This window comes from Plectropomus leopardus, chromosome 9, assembly GCF_026936395.1.
Source record: "Plectropomus leopardus strain MGB_pleo_1.0 chromosome 9, ASM2693639v1, whole genome shotgun sequence".
Taxonomy (NCBI): domain Eukaryota; kingdom Metazoa; phylum Chordata; class Actinopteri; order Perciformes; family Serranidae; genus Plectropomus; species Plectropomus leopardus.
This window is the reverse complement of record NC_142184.1, coordinates 20,050,929-20,069,775: the sequence shown is the minus strand read 5'-3', so window position 1 is coordinate 20,069,775 and position 18,847 is coordinate 20,050,929. Positions and strand designations below refer to the sequence as shown.

At 40.9% G+C, this 18,847-nt stretch overlaps 2 protein-coding genes across 4 annotated transcripts in view; one reads left to right on the top strand and one right to left on the bottom strand.

Moving 5' to 3' along the window:
- Positions 1–5,925: 5,925 nt before the first annotated feature.
- Positions 5,926–8,539, top strand: sp5l (Sp5 transcription factor-like). The gene is made up of 2 exons (XM_042492582.2): positions 5,926–6,331; positions 6,731–8,539. The coding sequence occupies exons 1-2, from the start codon at positions 6,278–6,280 to the stop codon at positions 7,766–7,768; spliced, it is 1,092 nt and encodes a 363-aa protein (XP_042348516.1). The 5' UTR covers positions 5,926–6,277; the 3' UTR covers positions 7,769–8,539.
- Positions 8,540–9,550: 1,011 nt separating this feature from the next.
- The window catches only part of arhgef25a (Rho guanine nucleotide exchange factor 25a), a 54,409-nt gene continuing 45,112 nt past the window's right edge, over positions 9,551–18,847 (bottom strand). For 2 of the 3 annotated variants that reach the window (XM_042491801.2, XM_042491803.2), the window contains 9 exons: positions 18,557–18,646; positions 17,523–17,615; positions 17,001–17,051; positions 16,811–16,888; positions 16,490–16,681; positions 16,046–16,226; positions 13,101–13,330; positions 12,721–12,855; positions 9,551–11,509 (listed from right to left, as the gene is read on the bottom strand). In XM_042491801.2, coding sequence (XP_042347735.2) covers positions 11,384–11,509; positions 12,721–12,855; positions 13,101–13,330; positions 16,046–16,226; positions 16,490–16,681; positions 16,811–16,888; positions 17,001–17,051; positions 17,523–17,615; positions 18,557–18,646 — 1,176 coding nt within the window. In that variant the 3' untranslated portion in view covers positions 9,551–11,383. The remainder of the gene's footprint in view (positions 11,510–12,720; positions 12,856–13,100; positions 13,331–16,045; positions 16,227–16,489; positions 16,682–16,810; positions 16,889–17,000; positions 17,052–17,522; positions 17,616–18,556; positions 18,647–18,847) is intronic. The other variant, XM_042491802.2, reaches the window with a different exon arrangement.

Here is an 18,847-nt window from a genome sequence, read left to right as displayed (position 1 = left end):
AGATCAAACGCCATATTTTATAGACCGAAACCTTCAAAGCATGTCATATCCTGTCGAGATGATGAAATGATTATGAAGCGCTATGAAAGTGACATTTGGCAGATGGACTGTATTCATCTTTATCACTGCACAGTTCCTGTACTACTTTCCTTTGATAAAACATGAAACACATCCTCTGCTCAGATTTTCGGTCTGTGACAAGTGTTTTAACTTGAGCACTGATATATATGAGTGGGGTTATTGTGGGTCTTAAGTCTATTAAAGAAAAAGTAAAAGTGTCAGTTTTGCAGCTGCCCTTTTTGACACAAAGGCAACACTTTGTTGATGAAAATCTGTTGCATGACGAAACATATCGACTTAACTTGGGCTGCCATACTCAATATTTTCATAGATTACATTAGCAGTGTGAAGGACATCTCAGCTCAGTTTATATAACGTTGCCAGAAAGGTGAAGAAGGTAGTGATTTCTTCAATCCATTCCCTTTATATGTACTTCCCAAACCCCTTCCATCTTCCCTGGATCTCTCTCTCTCTCTCTCCCCTTTCGTCTTTCGTCTCTGGGAGTATGGGTGCATGTCAAGTGATTGTTGAATTGAAATATTGATGTGGAGTATCAAAGCGTGGCGTAGCACTCCTGTGTTTCCAGAACTAACCACGAAGCGCTTTGATCAGATACTCCTGTGATCTGACTTCTGAAGTTGTTAAGAGTGCTGGAAAACAAAATGCAAACAAACTTCAAGTGCTCTTGGTATTGATAAAAGTTTTCTTTGACAAGTGGAGATGCGTGCTGTCTGCCTGTGTCTGCCCAAGACTGGAGATTTTGGGGGTTTTCGTACATGCTAATGGACAAGAGATGAGGGAATTATTGTAGTTTTCCAATTCTCACACACCTAGTAATGTAAACTGTAGTGCAGGGGTGGGAATAATAACAGAGTCCCGCTGTGAAATCAAGGTATTCGAGTACCAATGCAAAAATATTACAATTCTGCTTTAATTTTTGCAAGATTCTTTTCGGATTTACCAGGGTTTGTTTGGGGTTTTTTTAATCTAATTTTTTAATGTTATTTTTTGGGGGGATAAAAACTTCAAATGAAAACCCTTTAAGCAAATAAAGCAAAAGTAATAAATGTATTAACTGATGTTTTGGAGACTGAATTTCTCCTCCAAGAAAAAATAAATAAATAAAATTACTGGATGATTTAATCAAGGTATCCCTATAGCATTCCTTCATTTACATTTTCCCTGTGTGATTGGTTACAGAAGAGGACGGTTGTTTTCCATCACTAACTTAGAGACAAATAATGTTTCAAAGAAACAATAATATGTAGAAAGATATTAGGAGCAGATGTCATTTATAGTTTCAAGGAGCAGTGTGTCAAATTTAGAGACTGAAACTGAAACTTCTCCCAGTTAGGATTCCTTCAGTGTTTGTTACTCAGGAGGTTTTTACCAGGAGCCAAATTATATGCAAAGGTCTTCCTCTCGAAAAGAAATAGAGCAAACGCTGTAAAAACACTGAATAAAGCAGTTTCACATTACAAATCTGTGTTTCTCCAGTGTCGCTTGGCTCATTGCAGACAGGCTACCCGCCTAGCACCTTCTACTGTGTGCTCAGATTTTTAAGATCCAGACGTTCAGGAGTTTTTTACTGGGAGACGAATTATTTGAATTATCCTGTCAGAATCTTATTTTTGTTTTTTAAAGCAGTTTCACATTAAGTCAAGTCAAGTCAAGTCAATTTTATTTATAGAGCCCATTAACACAAAACATGGTTTGCCTCAGAGGGTTTTACAGTGTACAACATCCCTCTGCCCTTGGACCCTCACATCACCCAAGGAAAAACTCCAGAATAAAAGAACCCCTGTAACAGGGGGGGAAAAAAAGGAAGAAACCTCAGGAAGAGCGGTAAAGGATGATGAGGGATCCTTCTTCCAGGACGGACAGACGTGCAATAGATGTTGCAAATAACAAATGAAATACAATCATGACAATCATGGTAAAAATCTATGTTTTTCCAACACTGTTCAGCTTGACGTGGCAGGGCTGCTTACATCAGTGACCAATGCAAAAACTCAAAGGCCCTATCAAGAGGCCGTGTTTGGACTGTCCATTCTGGGCTATTGTAGATTCATGGCGGAAGCCATTGATAATGATCCATGCCCAATGTAGATATAAAAGGCTCATTCGTAGGTAATGTAAACACAACAAAACTTATTTTCAGGTGATAATATACTAAAGAAAACATATATATTATATTACAATTCTGCCAATATATACAGCTAAATCCTGCACACTGAGTGTTTGTTAAAACTTCTGAATGGGCAAAGTGAAAAAAGGTGGGTGGAAATGGGCTTTTTAGTTTTCTGTCTCCATAATGTTCATTGATGGATGAGGATGTAACCTGCACAGATGACGCGGCTCAACTGAAGAAGAACATCAAATACTGAGGTGATCAATGTGATACAAGACATGTAAGATAAACCCTACAATATGCCTCATCAATCTTTCTACAATATCTCTCTCTGCACCTCCCTCTCAAACACTCACACACACATTTCTTACTCAATAGGAAGCAGGAAAGAGACTCCTGAATGAGGTATCAGACTGTTGCACTGTAAAGTCCAGCTGTTGGTGCTGCTCCCCATCCCAATGAAACCGAGTGTCATGGTAATTACGCCCCATCTTGTCCTGTCATAGATTTGAATGGTTAAAGAGTGAAGCAGAGCAGTTAGCGGCAGGCTTTTACATGCTGTCTGTCTCACCCATTAGGCCACATTTGTCACATGAGGGCCATTGAGTCGGCACGGTGCTGTAAAATTGGCTTTTTGACATGGCCACCAGTACAAAAGCCACTCTCCTCCGTGGCTGCCCTTTTCGAGTGCAGATGGTCAAGACAGCTGGGACAATTTAGTGATCTGAGGCTTTTAAACTGCCCCCCAGGCATGATAAAAACAGCTTGAGTAGCCACTTGCATATTCTACGTTCTGAGCTTAAGATTATGTCTGCAAACAAAAACAGCACCATTTGTTTTTTACAGCAGGCAAAAGGACTAAAAACTCATGCAGGATTTTAGATCATTAAACTATCACAAAAAGCCCTGTTGAGTTTCAGTGGGGTTTTTTTTTGTTTTGTTTGTTTGTTGGATATATTTTTCTGTTTAGAAATAGGCACGCAAGAGCTTCTGCATCGCCTTGTTGGGATGTGTCAGTTTTGAAGTTGAATTTGCTGGTCGCCACCCAGTCAGAGCAGCCTGCAACGTATGACGGAGCGGGCCTGATTACCAGCAATCTCACCAGCTGTTTAATGAACACAGGGACCTCTTTCTCTGGAAATGAGTTTTCCCTTGAAAACTGTGGAAGCCGTATCCAGGTCTATTTAAATGAGGTAACATGGGGAAGGTAAGCACCACCACATGAGCATTGTTTTCACAGTTCAAAGTGAGGAGAGAGTACTTTGCACTTCAAAGCCACTCATCTGGGAGGCAGTACAGTGGGGGTGGGGTGGCGTGGGGGAGAGGGGACAGGAAATAAGAATCAGGGTAATTAACAACTTCTGCTCTGTAATAAACCAGAGATACCTCTGCCTCCAAGATACACTCCTATTTTCATGTCCTCCGCTCTTTCCCTTCACTACTGTTTTCTTTCATCCTAAATGTTCACTTTAATTTGGAAATAGAGTATTTTCCTCAGTGCTGTTGGAGTTACATCACATTTGTTAAGATTTGCATAGGGGATTTTTATACAAAATCTATGCATTTTATTTATTTTAACTGCAGCATGGACCTGCAGATGTTTATCCTCTCTGAAAATATTTTGCTCAGTTTCTTTTCTTTCTTTGTGTGTGTGTGTGTGTGTGTGTGTGTGTGTGTGTGTGTGCGAAATACAGTGTTCACAGAACAATTGACAGCAAGTGCAAGGGCATATAAACGCACAAAAGAGATGAGATTATATAAAGTGACACAAAGACATTCAATAAAAGTGAAGGCAGTAAACTATTGAAAAACAGAATTAAACAAAACAAAACAATAAAGGGGATACGGCATATGTTCAATTTGGTGGGTATGCACGAAAGGAGGTGAAAAAAAGAGACGTCCAGCAAAAACTGTGTATAAAAGTTTCATTCTGAGACATCGGGAAACATTTGGACATTTATAATTCATTAAAATGCATTGCTTTTGCTAAATGAAACCCCCTTTAAATATGTTCAAGGAAAACTATTATTATCACTTTTTTAATTCCAACACACAGGTTTTCAGATTTGCTTGTGTTTTTCTGTCTGCTAAAATAAACACAATCTGTGTGTTTTATCAGCACACTGCAGCTGAAGTCACTGAGAGAAATCTTTTGTTTCGAGCTGAGGTGTCTCTGTCAAGGAGATAACATAAGATGTCTGCTCTGCCTTCACACCAATAACTTCAAAAAGGCCTGAACCAAATGGTACAGTTTAGTGACTGTCTTCGCTGCCTTTCATTTCTTTTCTTTCTTTTTTTTTTAAATCTAACAATTATAACCAAGTGGAATACAATAACTTTTTTTCTGTTCAAAATTAATTATAAGGTGTGCATTTTCAAGTTAATTTATTTCTAATTTTATCTGGCTCCTCCTCGGGGTATGTTTATTTAAGGATCACAGTCTGTGAAACAGGGAGCAGCAGATAAGTGAGGAACCAGGAATTTACATGAGAAACAGGTTCCCAGCCTGGATTTAAACTCTTAACATTGTAATGGTGAACAGAATGAGATTAAGCCTCAATCTGCATTTAATGGAGCAGATCTGAGGTGGCCTCTACTTGAACTCTGAAATGTGAGAATGTCACACAGGGCAGCCTATTTGACATGTCACCCACTGGTGAGAACTCGGAGGCTTTGACTGACTTTTATCAATTAGCTTTGTGAGGGAAAATACTGTTACTGTCTTCAGAGTGTGTGAGCCTCACGCCTGCCGGGCCGCAGAGCTGCAGCGTTAAGGCACAAAAGTTTGTGTCATCAACTAATAATAAAACAGTGAATTACATTAAGCCCACATATTTATTTATTCATCTGTGTACAAAAAAACAGGTTTTATGCTGATCATCTGCTAATGCACAGAAATATAATTACGGTATGCATTAACTTTAGCCCCATACTGTAAAATGCTCAATTTCATTACAACAAAAGTGCTTTTGAGTGTTACCAGAAAATTCACAAATTGCATTTTTGCCCTGACATCAATCTTTCTGACATAAAGTTTTAGTTATTGCATTAAATGATGCAAGATGTCTGATTAAAACAGCTGAAATTATACTTGTATGATTTCCTCAATCAATTATTCTACATATTGCTGTTTGTTTGTCTCAATATTTGTTGACTGGAAATGATAGTGTGCCCACCTTTTTTTTATTTAACACTGCATCACTTATTGTTGCCAAAAATAAAAAAAATCCATTTATTTACTATCTTTACTTGAATTCCCACAGTGGAGTTGAAGCAGTATGCAAATACTCCCAGAGTGGAAAAATATATTTGACTAAGCTGGCTATTTTATTGTTAGATCTTTTAACAGACTAAGCATTTTTTGCAATATGAGGTCCTAAATGTAGAAATTGAAAGTTGCTGAAACACTAAATGTTAAGACTTTTGTTTGTTTTAAATCTTTTTTTAAAGCCAGTTGTGTGGTTTTATTTGAAATGTAAAGAAGTGTAACATAACATGAGATGTCCAGAAAAGTTGAAATACTCTCAAATGTAGATATTACAGGAAACCGCTTATCTTTTTTTTTTTCAGAACAATTGGGGGAGGAGTCCGCTCTTAGGGTCAGCATTTGGTTGAAATTGAGTGAAATTATGAGTAGCCCACCCCTTCACCTAACAGCCCCCCTCCTCCCTCCCTCCCTCACATCTCCTCTCTATTGACTCGCTCTCCTGCATCATACTGGAGACCCCGTTGAGAGGATCTTTTCTCTCTATAAAGAGAAGATGCAACTGAGGCGCCTCTGAGATGATCGCAAGGATTTACCGCGCGCCACTGTCTCCAACTTCACACGGGCATCATCCGCTGCTTCAACACCAAAACTATCTGGACTGCTCGCGCTCTTTAAAATATTTACCTGTAGTGGACTGAAGGACATTTGAATGACGCGGGATTTCCCAGTCTACTCTGCCAAACTGCCTGAGTCATCCGAGACCTGAATGTGAGCATCTTTATTTCTCTGCGCTCCCGAGCTGTAGTTTAGACTTTGTGCGTCGTCGCCTCTCGGCGCAGTTTGTGTTGCAGGTGCGTGGAGAAGGAGCGCGAGGACAGATGGCTGCGCTGGCGATACAAAGGACTGACAACTTTTTGCACACCTTTTTACAGGTTTGTTGTATAATCATGTTTTTGACGCATTGCACGCGGATGTGTTTCCTGCTTTTTTGGTGGCGAAAGAAGCGATATTCATTCATTACGCAACTTGTGCGTAATGAATGAATATGTTTCACGTGTTCTCGTGTCTGTGTGAGGATAATCAAACTTGTTACTGTGGTAAAATTATTTTTACAAATAACAGAAAAGAAGACTAAAAAATGTTCAGAAGAAATGTATTTAAATATCAAAAATGTTTTGTTTTGTCTTTAACTTTTTAATTTTATATAGTTCCATTTTCTAAACAAATTATGACAGTGTCATTTAAAATAAAATATTTGTGAAAATAAAAACAAGCTTTAACACATTTTCTTCAAAGTGGTTTATGATGTGTGTTTGCTTATCGCCACACAGGACCGGACGCCCAGCTCCTCTCCAGAGGGAGCACCCAACGCCCTCTCCTTCCTGGCCACCACCTGTAGCCAGGCCTGGCAGGTGGGAGGCACAATGGGCTCCGATGGCTCCCAGTTCCCGTACGAGGGCACCGTCAGTTCCACATCAGGAATGTTCCAGCTCTGGAGCAACGACATGACACCCAGCACAGCCCTCAGCACACACCAGATGACCTTCACGGTGCCTAAGGTGCAGTTTCCCGGACACATGCAGCCCAGTCTGGGTCACCATCATCATCACCCCCATCATCACCACCACCATGAGTTGCCTCTCACCCCTCCGGCTGAACCTCCTTCGTCCTACTCCTTTGAACTTTCCCCTGTCAAAGTGTTGTCCTCGCAGCAGCAAACCACCGGCCCCTATTACCCTCAGCACAACAGTATGGGACAAAACTTCCCCAGCTTCCTCCAGAACTCCTCCGCCAGGCATCATCTGCCTGGAGGCCATGTGGATGAAGGGCAGCAATGGTGGAGCCTACCGCAAACCAATGCCACACCATCCAACCATCCCTTCTCCATAGGCAGACAGCTGGTTTTGGGCCACCAGCCGCAGATAGCCGCTCTTCTCCAAGGCACCTCCAAGGGCCTCCTGAGCTCCACACGCCGCTGCCGCCGCTGCAAGTGCCCCAACTGCCAAGCGAATGGTGGGGGGTTAGAGTTCGGAAAGAAGAGACTGCACATCTGCCACATCCCAGAGTGTGGCAAAGTGTACAAGAAGACCTCTCACCTCAAGGCACATCTGCGCTGGCACGCTGGGGAGAGGCCCTTCATCTGTAACTGGCTCTTCTGCGGTAAAAGCTTCACCCGTTCAGATGAGCTACAGCGACATCTCCGCACACACACAGGGGAGAAGCGCTTTGGATGCCAGCAGTGCGGCAAGAGGTTCATGAGGAGTGACCACCTCTCCAAACACGTCAAGACCCACCAGACCAGGAAGAGCCGGTCTGGGCCGCCTTCACAGAGCACGGACCCTCTGCTCACCAATATCAAGAGAGAGTGATCTCTGTGGTCCGACAATCAGAATTCAATATAAAAAGACTGTGTGACTGACACTTACTGCCATAGGTTTGCACTAGAAGGCGAGCATCAAGCTCCCCAAACATCTCCTGTTGTCAAAACCCTAGTTTTCGACTTCAAGTAGTACCATAAAAATATATTTAAAGACCATTTTTAACAAAAGTTATTGTGTGCTGTTTGAGGCAAGGCACCTTTAAGAATACTTGAAGCCTTTTTCAGTGTAATGAGTGACATTTTGGCTGAATTCAGTGTACTTTACGCCACACAAACTGATGTTATGCCTTTAAAAATTTAAGATTTGTTGAAAATGCAACTCATGTGAAAGTCTAAATTTTTTTTCTGCATTCATTTTGTAAATATTTTATCCGTGTGAAGGACGTGGCAGACATGAGCGAAGGCTTACCTTAATATGTTGTCCTTATTATCATGTTTAAAATAAATGTATGCCTTAGTACAGCTAAAGGTTGCTGTATAAAATTATAATTTCTTCTTTGGAAAACAGGTTCAGAATGGAGCTTCTGTTGCTGTTAATTAGATTTTTATTCCAAAACACATCCTAATTTGTCGGCTTCAAGGTAGTGATCTTTTTTGAAATGTAAGTCTTTGATCTACAGATTTATCACATCTGCTCTTAAGCAGTAATGTGAAGCTCCAGATTAGGAAACATTTTAAATGTTTAAATTCTTTGTAAATTATGTATAAATATCATGAACAATTTTATTGGGGTTATGGCCGCATGTAAATTTTAATAAACATTGTCCTTGCTGAAACAATTTCACTGTTTCTAATATTTTCTTACATCTCAGCGACAGATTGTGAAGTAAATATCTAATATGACTCATTAATGCTTTTAACCCTCTTAGCTCATCCGGTAAATGTGTGAATGCCCTCGGTGCTCCTTAAAGATCTAACGTTTTATTTAAATGATAATTCGATTGCAGTCAGAATAGAAAGGCTGCTCATTGTGCTGCTGGTGTGAAGGAAGAAGCTCCTAAAGAAGCCCTAACATGGTGGGCTGTTCAAAGATTTTCACACCTCAAAGTAAATACTCAATCCATTGACGGGCCTGTTTGTCTCGCCTGCTGCAATCAAGTTCACAGTCATGTGGCTTTTAATGAGTGTTTTCTTTCTCCCAATGGAGAAGATTGAGTCAACAGATGCAACAGAGGGCACTGGAGAGGAATTCCCTGTGAATGGGACCCCTGTTGCTGAGACCCCCTCGGTGGTGACAGGAACTCCCTTTGATTTTGCACCCTTGTGAAAGTTAATACCCCCTTTACCCCTCCTCCCTCCGTCCCAAGCCTCCATATATCACAGCCGTGTTACGATCGGCCTTGCTTTACAGCCCAGAATGGGGCTTTATTCAGAGGCCAGCCAACCAGATGTCTGCTCATCCAGGGGTTTCTTCTCTTTGTTTTTAATCCTGTTTGAACTTTCTGCAGAGGGGGATGCCACAGCAAGCAAAATGCTTCGTCTTTGTCTTTGCCGGAGGCTCCCATATGTGGAGTCTGAGTACCTCCATGGGGTCTGTAGGAAAAATAATGCATCAGTTAAACTATTACTTGAAATGAGCTTATTGAGAATACATAAAGATGACAGTATTAATCATTGGAAGAGATTGGAGACATTCAAACTATGAAGAAATCCACAGAAGAGCAAATCTACAAAAGAGCAGATCTAAGTCTTTGTAGACATTAAAAGTGTATTTTAATAAGAATTTTTATACTTAAATTATATTTTACATAGAGAAACGCAAACACTGCACTCCATTTCAAAAAGTCACTTTTTATTTGATATGATACAACAGTTTCTATACAGTCAGACATGGCATTAACCAACCCTCTCCTGATTTTATGTCCCTGCTTTGGTTCTCTGTAGTGGTATTAACTTTGTATTAAAGCAAAACTGCCTGATGGGTAATTCCCATGAAAACACGCCCGTTCACATTAACTGCAGATGGGTTCTGTGAGATGGTTGCACTCACCTTTCAGTTTGTTTAGTGTCATTTATTATTGTGCTTTGGGACAGCAGCTTCTGCTTCACTGTGAGCACTGAAATATGAGGCCTACTGATCTTTGGTGCAGCTGTATGATCTAACTGGAAGTGGAAGTCTTGTGGGGACCTCTACTGGCCACGGAGAAGAACTGACCCGATACTGACAGGATTAGCCTCCCTCATCTACTCCGCTCTTGGCGTTACAATCCAGATAGTAACACGGGTATCTACAATTGTTTTGGAAGAGTAGTGGCAGACTGAAGTATAAGCATGAAACATTTGAGTGGTGAGCTACTGCTTATTTTTGGCACTGTTGTCTGAGGAAGAGGGAGCATGCAGATTCATCAGCATCGCTCTGTTTATCCAGCAACCTTCATTTTGATCAACGGTAACGCTTGTCACACTTCTTGGGATACCTGGGTCATTCTTCATCTAACAAGTGGAAATGTGTGATTGCCTTTGTGGTATGCACTGTACAGTATTAAGTCCATGAGGGCAAAAGCTAATAGAGATTATAGATATGGTGCACAGCCTTGACATGACAACAGTGGACTAATAAAACAATTTTAGTTTAAACCAATACACTTTTAAGGACTCATGTCCCCAAAACCACAAGCACTCTGCTTCAGCCTGAAAAAAAAGATCTGTGTAAAGTAGCATCGTGTCAGTCAATCACCAAGGAGATGTTGCATGCAACACTTAGGGTCAGCACAGCAGTCCCTCTGAATGCACCTAGCGTATCTCACAACTCCTCTGGAGTTGCCCAAAGAGCAAAAAGTATTCCAAAGTGACGTCATACCCACTGAAAACCTCCAGGGGGCTCCCTCACACCTTTTTTTTGTCCAGATCAAAGAAGGGCTGGTCAAACAGAATAAGAGAGCACACTGGGGCTCTCACCACTGTGGCAAGAAAGAAAGTTCTTCGCTTTCAGTTGGAAATTCGAAGTCTTTGTGGCGTGTTCACATCAAGTGTTCTGCCTTTCCCGTTCTTGTCGACACAAACAGCAGTTGTCAGCAGGGGAATGACAAAATGTATTAATGTAGCTGTACTGGTCTTCACAATGGGGCATCAGAAAAAAAATATCAAGGAAACTCACCAGAAGGTACAAGAGGAGCCACTGCCACTCTCTGCACACTCTCATGCACTCAAACACATCCACACATTGCTGCATACACTCAGGCACACACGTAACTCCAGTGACCGCCCCAATTAGGAATGGATATTTCTTCAAACAAGTTCCCCTTGCCCTTTGAAAGAGAGAAGAGTACGATATACAAACTCTCAAAAAAGGTAAAAAGCAGAAATTGTCATAACACTGAGTGTTTTCACTCTGAGCTCGGTAACGTCCTACTGGGTGCTGTTCATGTACGCTCTAGGTGGCCGAGGCTAGTCACCTCCCACTGAATGGCTCCCTAAAAACAGGAGCAAGGTCATTCTATAGTCCAAAATTCCTCCATATGTCCAGGTTCCTTCATTATCCTCAAGAAACTACGAATGAACCAGGTTAATGGTTCAGCCTGGCATAAAGTAGACAAGTCCTCTTGTCTCCAGCTGTGGCGGTAGCTGTTGTCCTCCTGACCCAAGGGACAGGAAGTGTCAGAGTTCATAGGTCATCCTCAGCCAGCTGAGCCAGGTTGCTGGGGCGTCGTCCAGCTGAGGGGCCTGACAATGGAGCCTGGCTCCCTGCATCAGCAGCTGGACCTCTTCGGCAGCCCTCTCCTGCTCTCTGCTGGGGAGAGAGGGAACAGTCATCACACTGATATAGAGTACGTCCATCTACTGCACTCATTTATCAGTCGCATGTCTCTGTGAACCAGTCAAATTACAGTCACACTTTATATCCGTGTTTATCCAGACTCATATGCAGCCATGTTAACTGCAGTTAACAGTGCTTAAAATTTGGCAGCAAAGATGTCTTCCCCCTAACAGCACAGAAGATTTATACAGTCACCAGTTTCAAGGTGGACACCCAAGATTAGGGTCTCCAGTTCAGTATCTGACCAAATGGCTCTACTTTTGTTCCTGAGTTATGACACTGTGTAATGGCCAAAATCTTAAAAAGAATATATATATATACAGTATATATATATGTATATATATATATATATATGTAGTTATTTCACCTTTACCAAACAACAACAGTAAAAATAAAACATCAGTAATTTCTCATTTACAGCCGCAGGCTAAAAATGTGCTGGCCCAACACATGTATGGGAAACAATTATCTGACTTTGATAGGCATCTCTGACTTCCTCGTTTGGCTCAGCCTGCTTCCTGTTTATTATGTGTCGAGCCTCTCCAGCCTTAGTAAACAGAGAGAGAGATGGAGAACAACAACTGCTGGCCTGTCAACAACAGCCCAGTGATGACAGAGAGAGACGTCACTAATGGCAATGTAAAGCCCAACAACAGGATGCTCCTATTATCGACTGGCCAAATGGTTAAAACTTCAAAGTAAAGGCAGACAGGCCTGAAATGGAAAATTTTATATTTTGTGTAAATAACTGAGATAAGGGAATTTCCTTTCTTTGTATTTCACTAACTGAAACAAGCACATCTAACACTGTATTCCATTTCCTTCAGAAATACCCATATTTTTATTTATACCTTTTTCATCCAACAGGGGGAGAAATAACTCTTCATATAACTTAACAAATCCCTTCACTGTATGTGTGTCTAAATAAACGGTTACCATTTACCAAAGTCTTTCATCTTTTAATTACCCTTAATGAGCACATTGGAATTATCGTTAGTCGTTGTACAATGGTCCATTATTTCCCCGGTGGTTAGCTTCCCGTGGCTTGTTTTGTCATTAATTTTCTCAGTGCTGGTGTTGAATAATGACTTGCTATACAACTCAGCAGCACCATGTTCAGCTACATGCAGAATAATTACAGTTTAAATGTTAGAGCTGTATCTAAATGCACGCAGATACACTACCTGTGCGCTTTGTGTGGTGGGTGTGTACAGCCCATTTGACACAGCTTGACAGTTTGGCTGATCAGTGAAGCCCAGTTGGACATGTGACGGAGAAACAGTGTGGGAGTCAGCAGGGCATGGCTGGACCACAGTGGGCTGCAGATGCAAACAATAGGTCGGTCACTCACAAACACTGTAGTGCATGCACACATACCCATTTGCTGTTTTTATTACCCCATCTGTGCGACAGACCAGTCCCACAGCCAAAAAAGCTTTAGAGATATGCAAGGCTGACAGTGTGTTTCATAAATAGAAATATTGTGTTTGAGTGGGAAGGTACTGCAGAACAGTGTCTATGCACAGGATGTGAGGCAGAGAAAGAGACAACTAAAGGAACCTACGTCTCGCAGTGAGTATGTCTCGCTGGGTCCTTGGCCCTGGCCTTGGCTGGGCAGGTAGAGCGTGGGCAGGGAGGTGTTGTGAGAGTGAAGGGAGGGCAGCTTATGACGGTCAATGGAGGCAGAGGAGTGCGGCCGCAGGGCACTGGCGGCAGACAGTGGGGGCCTCATACTGCGGCCCAGGCTATTAGACTTGCTCTCTCGTCGCTGGTACTCAATAGGTGACTGTAAGGCTGAAAGACACAGAGGAACAGAGATGGCTCTTATAAAGCTATGCACTTTATTCTGGATGTTTTACAGAGCATTATATCGTGTGGATTCAGCATTTATTTTGTTATACTTGACTTCAACCCCCCTGTTTAGCATTTCTAAAGCCCTGTATGAGGATTTATAACTACAAGCGAAGAAAGGACATTTAGGTTTATATATGTACACTGTTTATCAACAAATATAATTCCACCTATGAAGACATTTTTATCATTACAACTGTGTTTCACTATGTATTGTCAATCATTAAATGCTCATACACCAGCCTCCACTTTAACACCTACAGGAGGATTTGTAATGAACTTATATCTACTTAAGACTACATTATAGCAGAGGTGTGAACTTGAGTCACACGTAGTCAAGTCACAATTTTTATGGCTTTAGACTCGACTTGAAGAAATCAAAGAGCCTTGCAACTTGGAATTTAACGACAATAATTTAAGAATTCACTTGAACTAGAGTATTTTGAAGATGCTTGATAAATTTAACCAGGCTAATTTAGGAACAGAAAGTCATTGACATTTTTCTAATATGAGATGAGATCAATTTAACAAGACAAGACAGAAACAATCCCTGCTATTGTGGTAAAGTTAAAACTGTTGTATGCTACAAATATGGAATATTAGTATTAGTATAATATTAGTACTACTTTTTAAAATGATTATATCGAGTCAAACTTGTTTTAACAAGTTTGTTTTAACAAAATATCTATTTAAAAAAATATTCATGATTTTTGTACTTTTGACTTGTTTAGGGCTTAAAAGTCAAAGTTTAGGGCTTGGGACTCAAGTGCAAATACTTGAGACTTACTTGCAAAACAATGACTTAGTCCAACTAAGTCCATTATAGTGTGTTGCAGACTTTTTATTAAGTGATTGCACTAGAAGTGTCTTGATATAAGTGAAATATTGATATGGTGTTGATAACACATATATGATAATATTGTGTAAATAATCCAGCACATCCTAAATTTGGGGTAGATCTACTGGAGCATCTACCCATCTTTCTTCTTCATCATAATCATCATGGTCCTCTTCCCCTGCCAGTATGTGAACCTCTTGTGCTATTGTGAGCATATCAGAGCTACTGTTTATGGAAGACTCAGTTTCCACTTCAGAAAGTGACAGCTAAAATGCAGTCACTGCAGTGTCTAGACCCTCCACAGACATAATAGACTCTGGTTATGATGTTTACAAATACATAAAATACAATCCAAATACACAATTCATAATATGCACTCAGTAAATAAACTTGTTAAAAAGATATCAAAAGATAGATCACAACACTAAACCTCCTCATTTGAAATATGCCTGTCCCTTAACATGTCCCTTCATGGTTTGCTACTAATGTGACGATATGATTCTCCAGATTCCAGCTGCTCAGTAAGAAGTGTGAGAACCAGTTCCCAATAGCATAATAAAAATATTAAAAATGCAGAAACAAATTACACAAGAGCCTTCACAGTGGAAAAGTGCCCCCTTAATAACATTAAACAAATGCTTCTTTAATGACAAACTAAATATGTTTATACATGAGGTTGGGGTTATATTGTGTCTCAGTGAAATACACCAAAAACAAAATCCATTAAAGCCTGCAGCGCTGGTGTTTTCACAGAAGAGTTTACTTGCCTCATGATCACCTAAGAACAGCCCAGATGCAGATGATGTTGAGAGGCTCTTTAATATTCCCAGCACTAAGGCTTAAGAGACCACAAAATCACCCTCACACAGGACAGTAAAGACAGCATTAAAGTCTCCAAAGGGCCTAGAGATCAGAGTTTGTGGCTAAAATGTTAATGCTAACATGAGGTGTGCATTTGATTAAGGATGAGCAAGAATGCCTCGAATTTCTTCATTTCTTCACCTCTCTTGAGCTCTCAGGAAAGGGCACTGTCACACCCTGATTGGCCCAGAGGGGATATGCACCAAGCTGCTCCCAGTTCTTAATTAGTAGTCAGTGCCTACACCCTGCGCAACAGGTGATCTGAATAACCCTCCAATCAACTCCAGGAAATTGTGACATTCAGCTAAAATTACTTTTAAAAAGGGAAAATGACAGCAAGTACCAAATATTGAGAGTCTGCTCAAATTATTTTCTATGCCTCCTTGTCCTCTTCCTAACACAGTCTAGGTGCCTTTTAACATCAAGTGAAACAGCTCTTTTTGTACAATTTTTGCATTTCTGGTCACAGACTCCATCTCCACCCCCCTATACTCACATTTCGAGCGTAAAATAATTACCAAAAACAGACAAAACACACAATAAGTTAAGTTTGCTTTTTTTTCCAAATGTATTTTTTTGTGAACTCTTCTGGCCATGATCTGATATTGTGCTGCCCTCGTGTGTATACTGTTTATGAATGAATAAAGAAGGGTTGATGTAAAATCTAACAATTTCATCTGTGTTGCAAAAAGAATTCAGTAAATGATGCCTGTCAGAAATTCTAATAAAAGAGGGCAAAGAGTATGGAAGCTAGTTTCGACTGTGAAAAACTTCTGTTCTAATTTTGGCACAAATGGACTACCACAGACCAAGACAACAAGGTCAAACAAAAAACTAATCTCAGCTAACCCTGATTCAACTGTGAGCTGACAACAAGGTCAATAAATGGAAAAACTGTCAAGCTGAAAGATGATGTAAGGATAGGGCAGGATGTGCCGTGGTCTTCAGTTTTAACTAACCATTGAGGAAGTTGCGCTGGCTTTCCAAGATCTGAACCACATCATTGACCCAGGCCCTGCAGGTCTCCGGGGAGGAGGCTTGCAACTGGAAGCGCACTATACTCCCATCAGGGTTGCGTGACGTCAGTACAAAGCGGGCGTCATCACCGTCCACACTGGGCTCCACCCCCAGGCAGCTCACCTGGAACACATCACATCTGATTAGCATCTGTGAGGAGACGGTCCTGCTGAGTAGCTTATTAAATAACACATGCAAGCCTCTAAAAAGTCTCTGCTCTGGGATTATGTAAACTGTGCTGATTTAGGGAAAAATCAGTGTGGTGTGAATCTGTTATGTAACTAATAATCTGGGAGTAAAATGTATTTTCTCTTTTTTAGGTATTTTATTTTGCTAAAACCTTCTGTGAAGCTGATCAGAGTTCATGAGCCACAGCAGGCGCCAACCTTGATGCTGTTCTTAAAGATGTATCCAGGGATGGAGAAGCCTTTCTTCCTGTCGATTGGCTCACTGAAGATGACCAGCTGCTCAAATAAGAAGATCCGTCTTTCCTTGGCTCGGGACAAGAAACCACTGTCCTGCTCCATCACAGTGAAGGTGTCTTGCTGGAGCAGTTTGCCCTGGGCTGTGATCTTGCCCTGGTACCACAGCGGAGAAAAACACAACAAACAGAGGAAGTGGTTACGGTTTAAATTTCTTGAGCTGAATAGTTGGCATAAGAAATGTTTTGAAGACTTTGAAGCATGGTTTAAATTCCTGAGATGTACCTCGAAGCCTTGTAGTCTGCCCACATTCATCATGTCATTGCAACGTTTTGGCACAAAGCACATCACTTCGACTGCTTTCTGTTTGAAATACAACAATGAGGATGTTATCAAGAATACTATTAAAAACGGCACGGCTCTTCACACATAAAACATTACTTTAAACCTTATTTTAATGAATCAGCACACCCACCTCCAACTCCTCTGTGTCCATCCCAGCTTTTGTGTAATACTTCAGGAAGTCCTGCTCAAATAAACACAGCATGATCACCAGAGCATTCCAGGTTTACTGCTCAGAGTAAGTTGAGGACATCTGGAGGAGTATTTATGGGTGCTGAACCCACCTTTCATTTGAATGCCGAAGGGCAAAGTTTTATATTTAGGCAAAGTTTTATACCAGGGATGTCATTTAATGATCATCTTCAAAGACTTTTAAAGAATGATTGTTTAAATCCTCTGGTAAGAAAGTCATTATGCATTATTGCCTCTTCCTCCTTGGAAAGTAGCCCGAACAGACGCTCAATATGTCCGGTGTGTTGTCACTGTTTCTGCACAGAGGGGTGTGTGTGTGTGTGTGTGTGTGTGTGTGTGTGTGTTTGTTTTTGTGTGCATGCTTGTATGTTTACAACACCGTGACTGACCCTGCTGTGTGTCAGACAGCTGCACAGTGTATGTGTGTGTGTGATCAACAGCACAGCAGTGCCCTGCTTTTCACCTTGAGCAGCAGCTGGTACTTCATGATCCTCTGGACAGGTTTGATGAGCAGGTCGTTTAGTTGCAGCCTGTGGCCCAGCTGCTGCCGCAGCTCCTGACAGCGGAGACGGACACAACAACACGCCACCAGTCAACAAGACAGCGACAGCACAAAACACGGCAGCTAATGGCCAATATAATCCCTCTAAGACTGTATATCACAGGGATTATGCAGTTTGTCTGTCAGTCTTGTGTTTGTTGCCAATGACAAGGAACTGATTACAATCTGAATAATAAATGGCAGCTGAAAAGACACTCACATGTATAATATATTGTTACACATCCATGCATACTAAATGGCCTGTTAACTACAGGCCTTAGTGAGCAGCTGATGGGTTTACGAGTGATTGTCCTGAATCAATAAGTAATTCAACAAAAATCTAAAAACAAACCTTTAGAATTTAATAATTATTTATATACTAAACCAATGTATAGGATTTAGGGGTATCTATTTGCACAAATGACATATAATATTCATTCAATATTCATTCATTAGTTTTTAATCACCTAAAAACCAGAACCTTTTTTTTTTTATTACCTTAGAATGAACCGTTTCCATCTACATATGGAGCAGGTCCTCTTCCAAAAACTACTGGTTGTGTAACAGTACTGGCTGTAGACAGAGCCTTGTACATTTTCGCCTTTTCTCTTCGGCTTCTGTCCGACACGTTTGGCACACTAAAGAAGTTCAAGTTCTGCAATATCACTGCTAGATGCCACTAAATCTTACACACTGGACTTTTAACTCTATTACGGTGGGTAAAAAAACCCAAGCATTTGCTTCAGCTTTTCATATGTGAGAATTTGCTATTTTTTTTTCTTTAAAAAATGTTATATTATGGGGGTTTGGATCATTGACCACACAAAACAGAGAATTTGAACATGTCCCCTTTGACTCTAGGAACTTTTGACAGACATTGTTCACTATTTTCTGACATTTATAGACTAAAAACACATTAAATATTGATGGGTTAATCATGAAAAGGAGGCACTTACCTCAAAGTAGGTCTCGATATACTCCGAGACGATATGTTCCGACTTGGGCTTGTTCTGACAGTATACGACATACATATGCAGGCGCCTCTCCTGCATTAAGGGCCAAACAAACATCTCATAACAAAATCATTCAGTTGAACCTTTGATATAAATAAGCCACAAAATGAACTGTGACAAAAATGTTACTGTATTGCAGATTAAACTGAAACTGAGCGAAAACAACAATGTGCAGAGCAGAGCAATTATGATTTGTCCCAGAGTCCTTTGAAGCCAACTCTGTCTGGTTAGCGC

What these genes read in the sequence shown, in the direction of transcription:
- sp5l (XM_042492582.2), top strand. Translation starts at nt 6,278, where the DNA reads ATGGCTGCGCTGGCGATACAAAGGACTGACAACTTTTTGCACACCTTT. An exon ending in TTTTGCACACCTTTTTACAG is followed by an intron (nt 6,332 to 6,730) that starts GTTTGTTGTATA and finishes ATCGCCACACAG; the next exon opens with GACCGGACGCCCAGCTCCTC.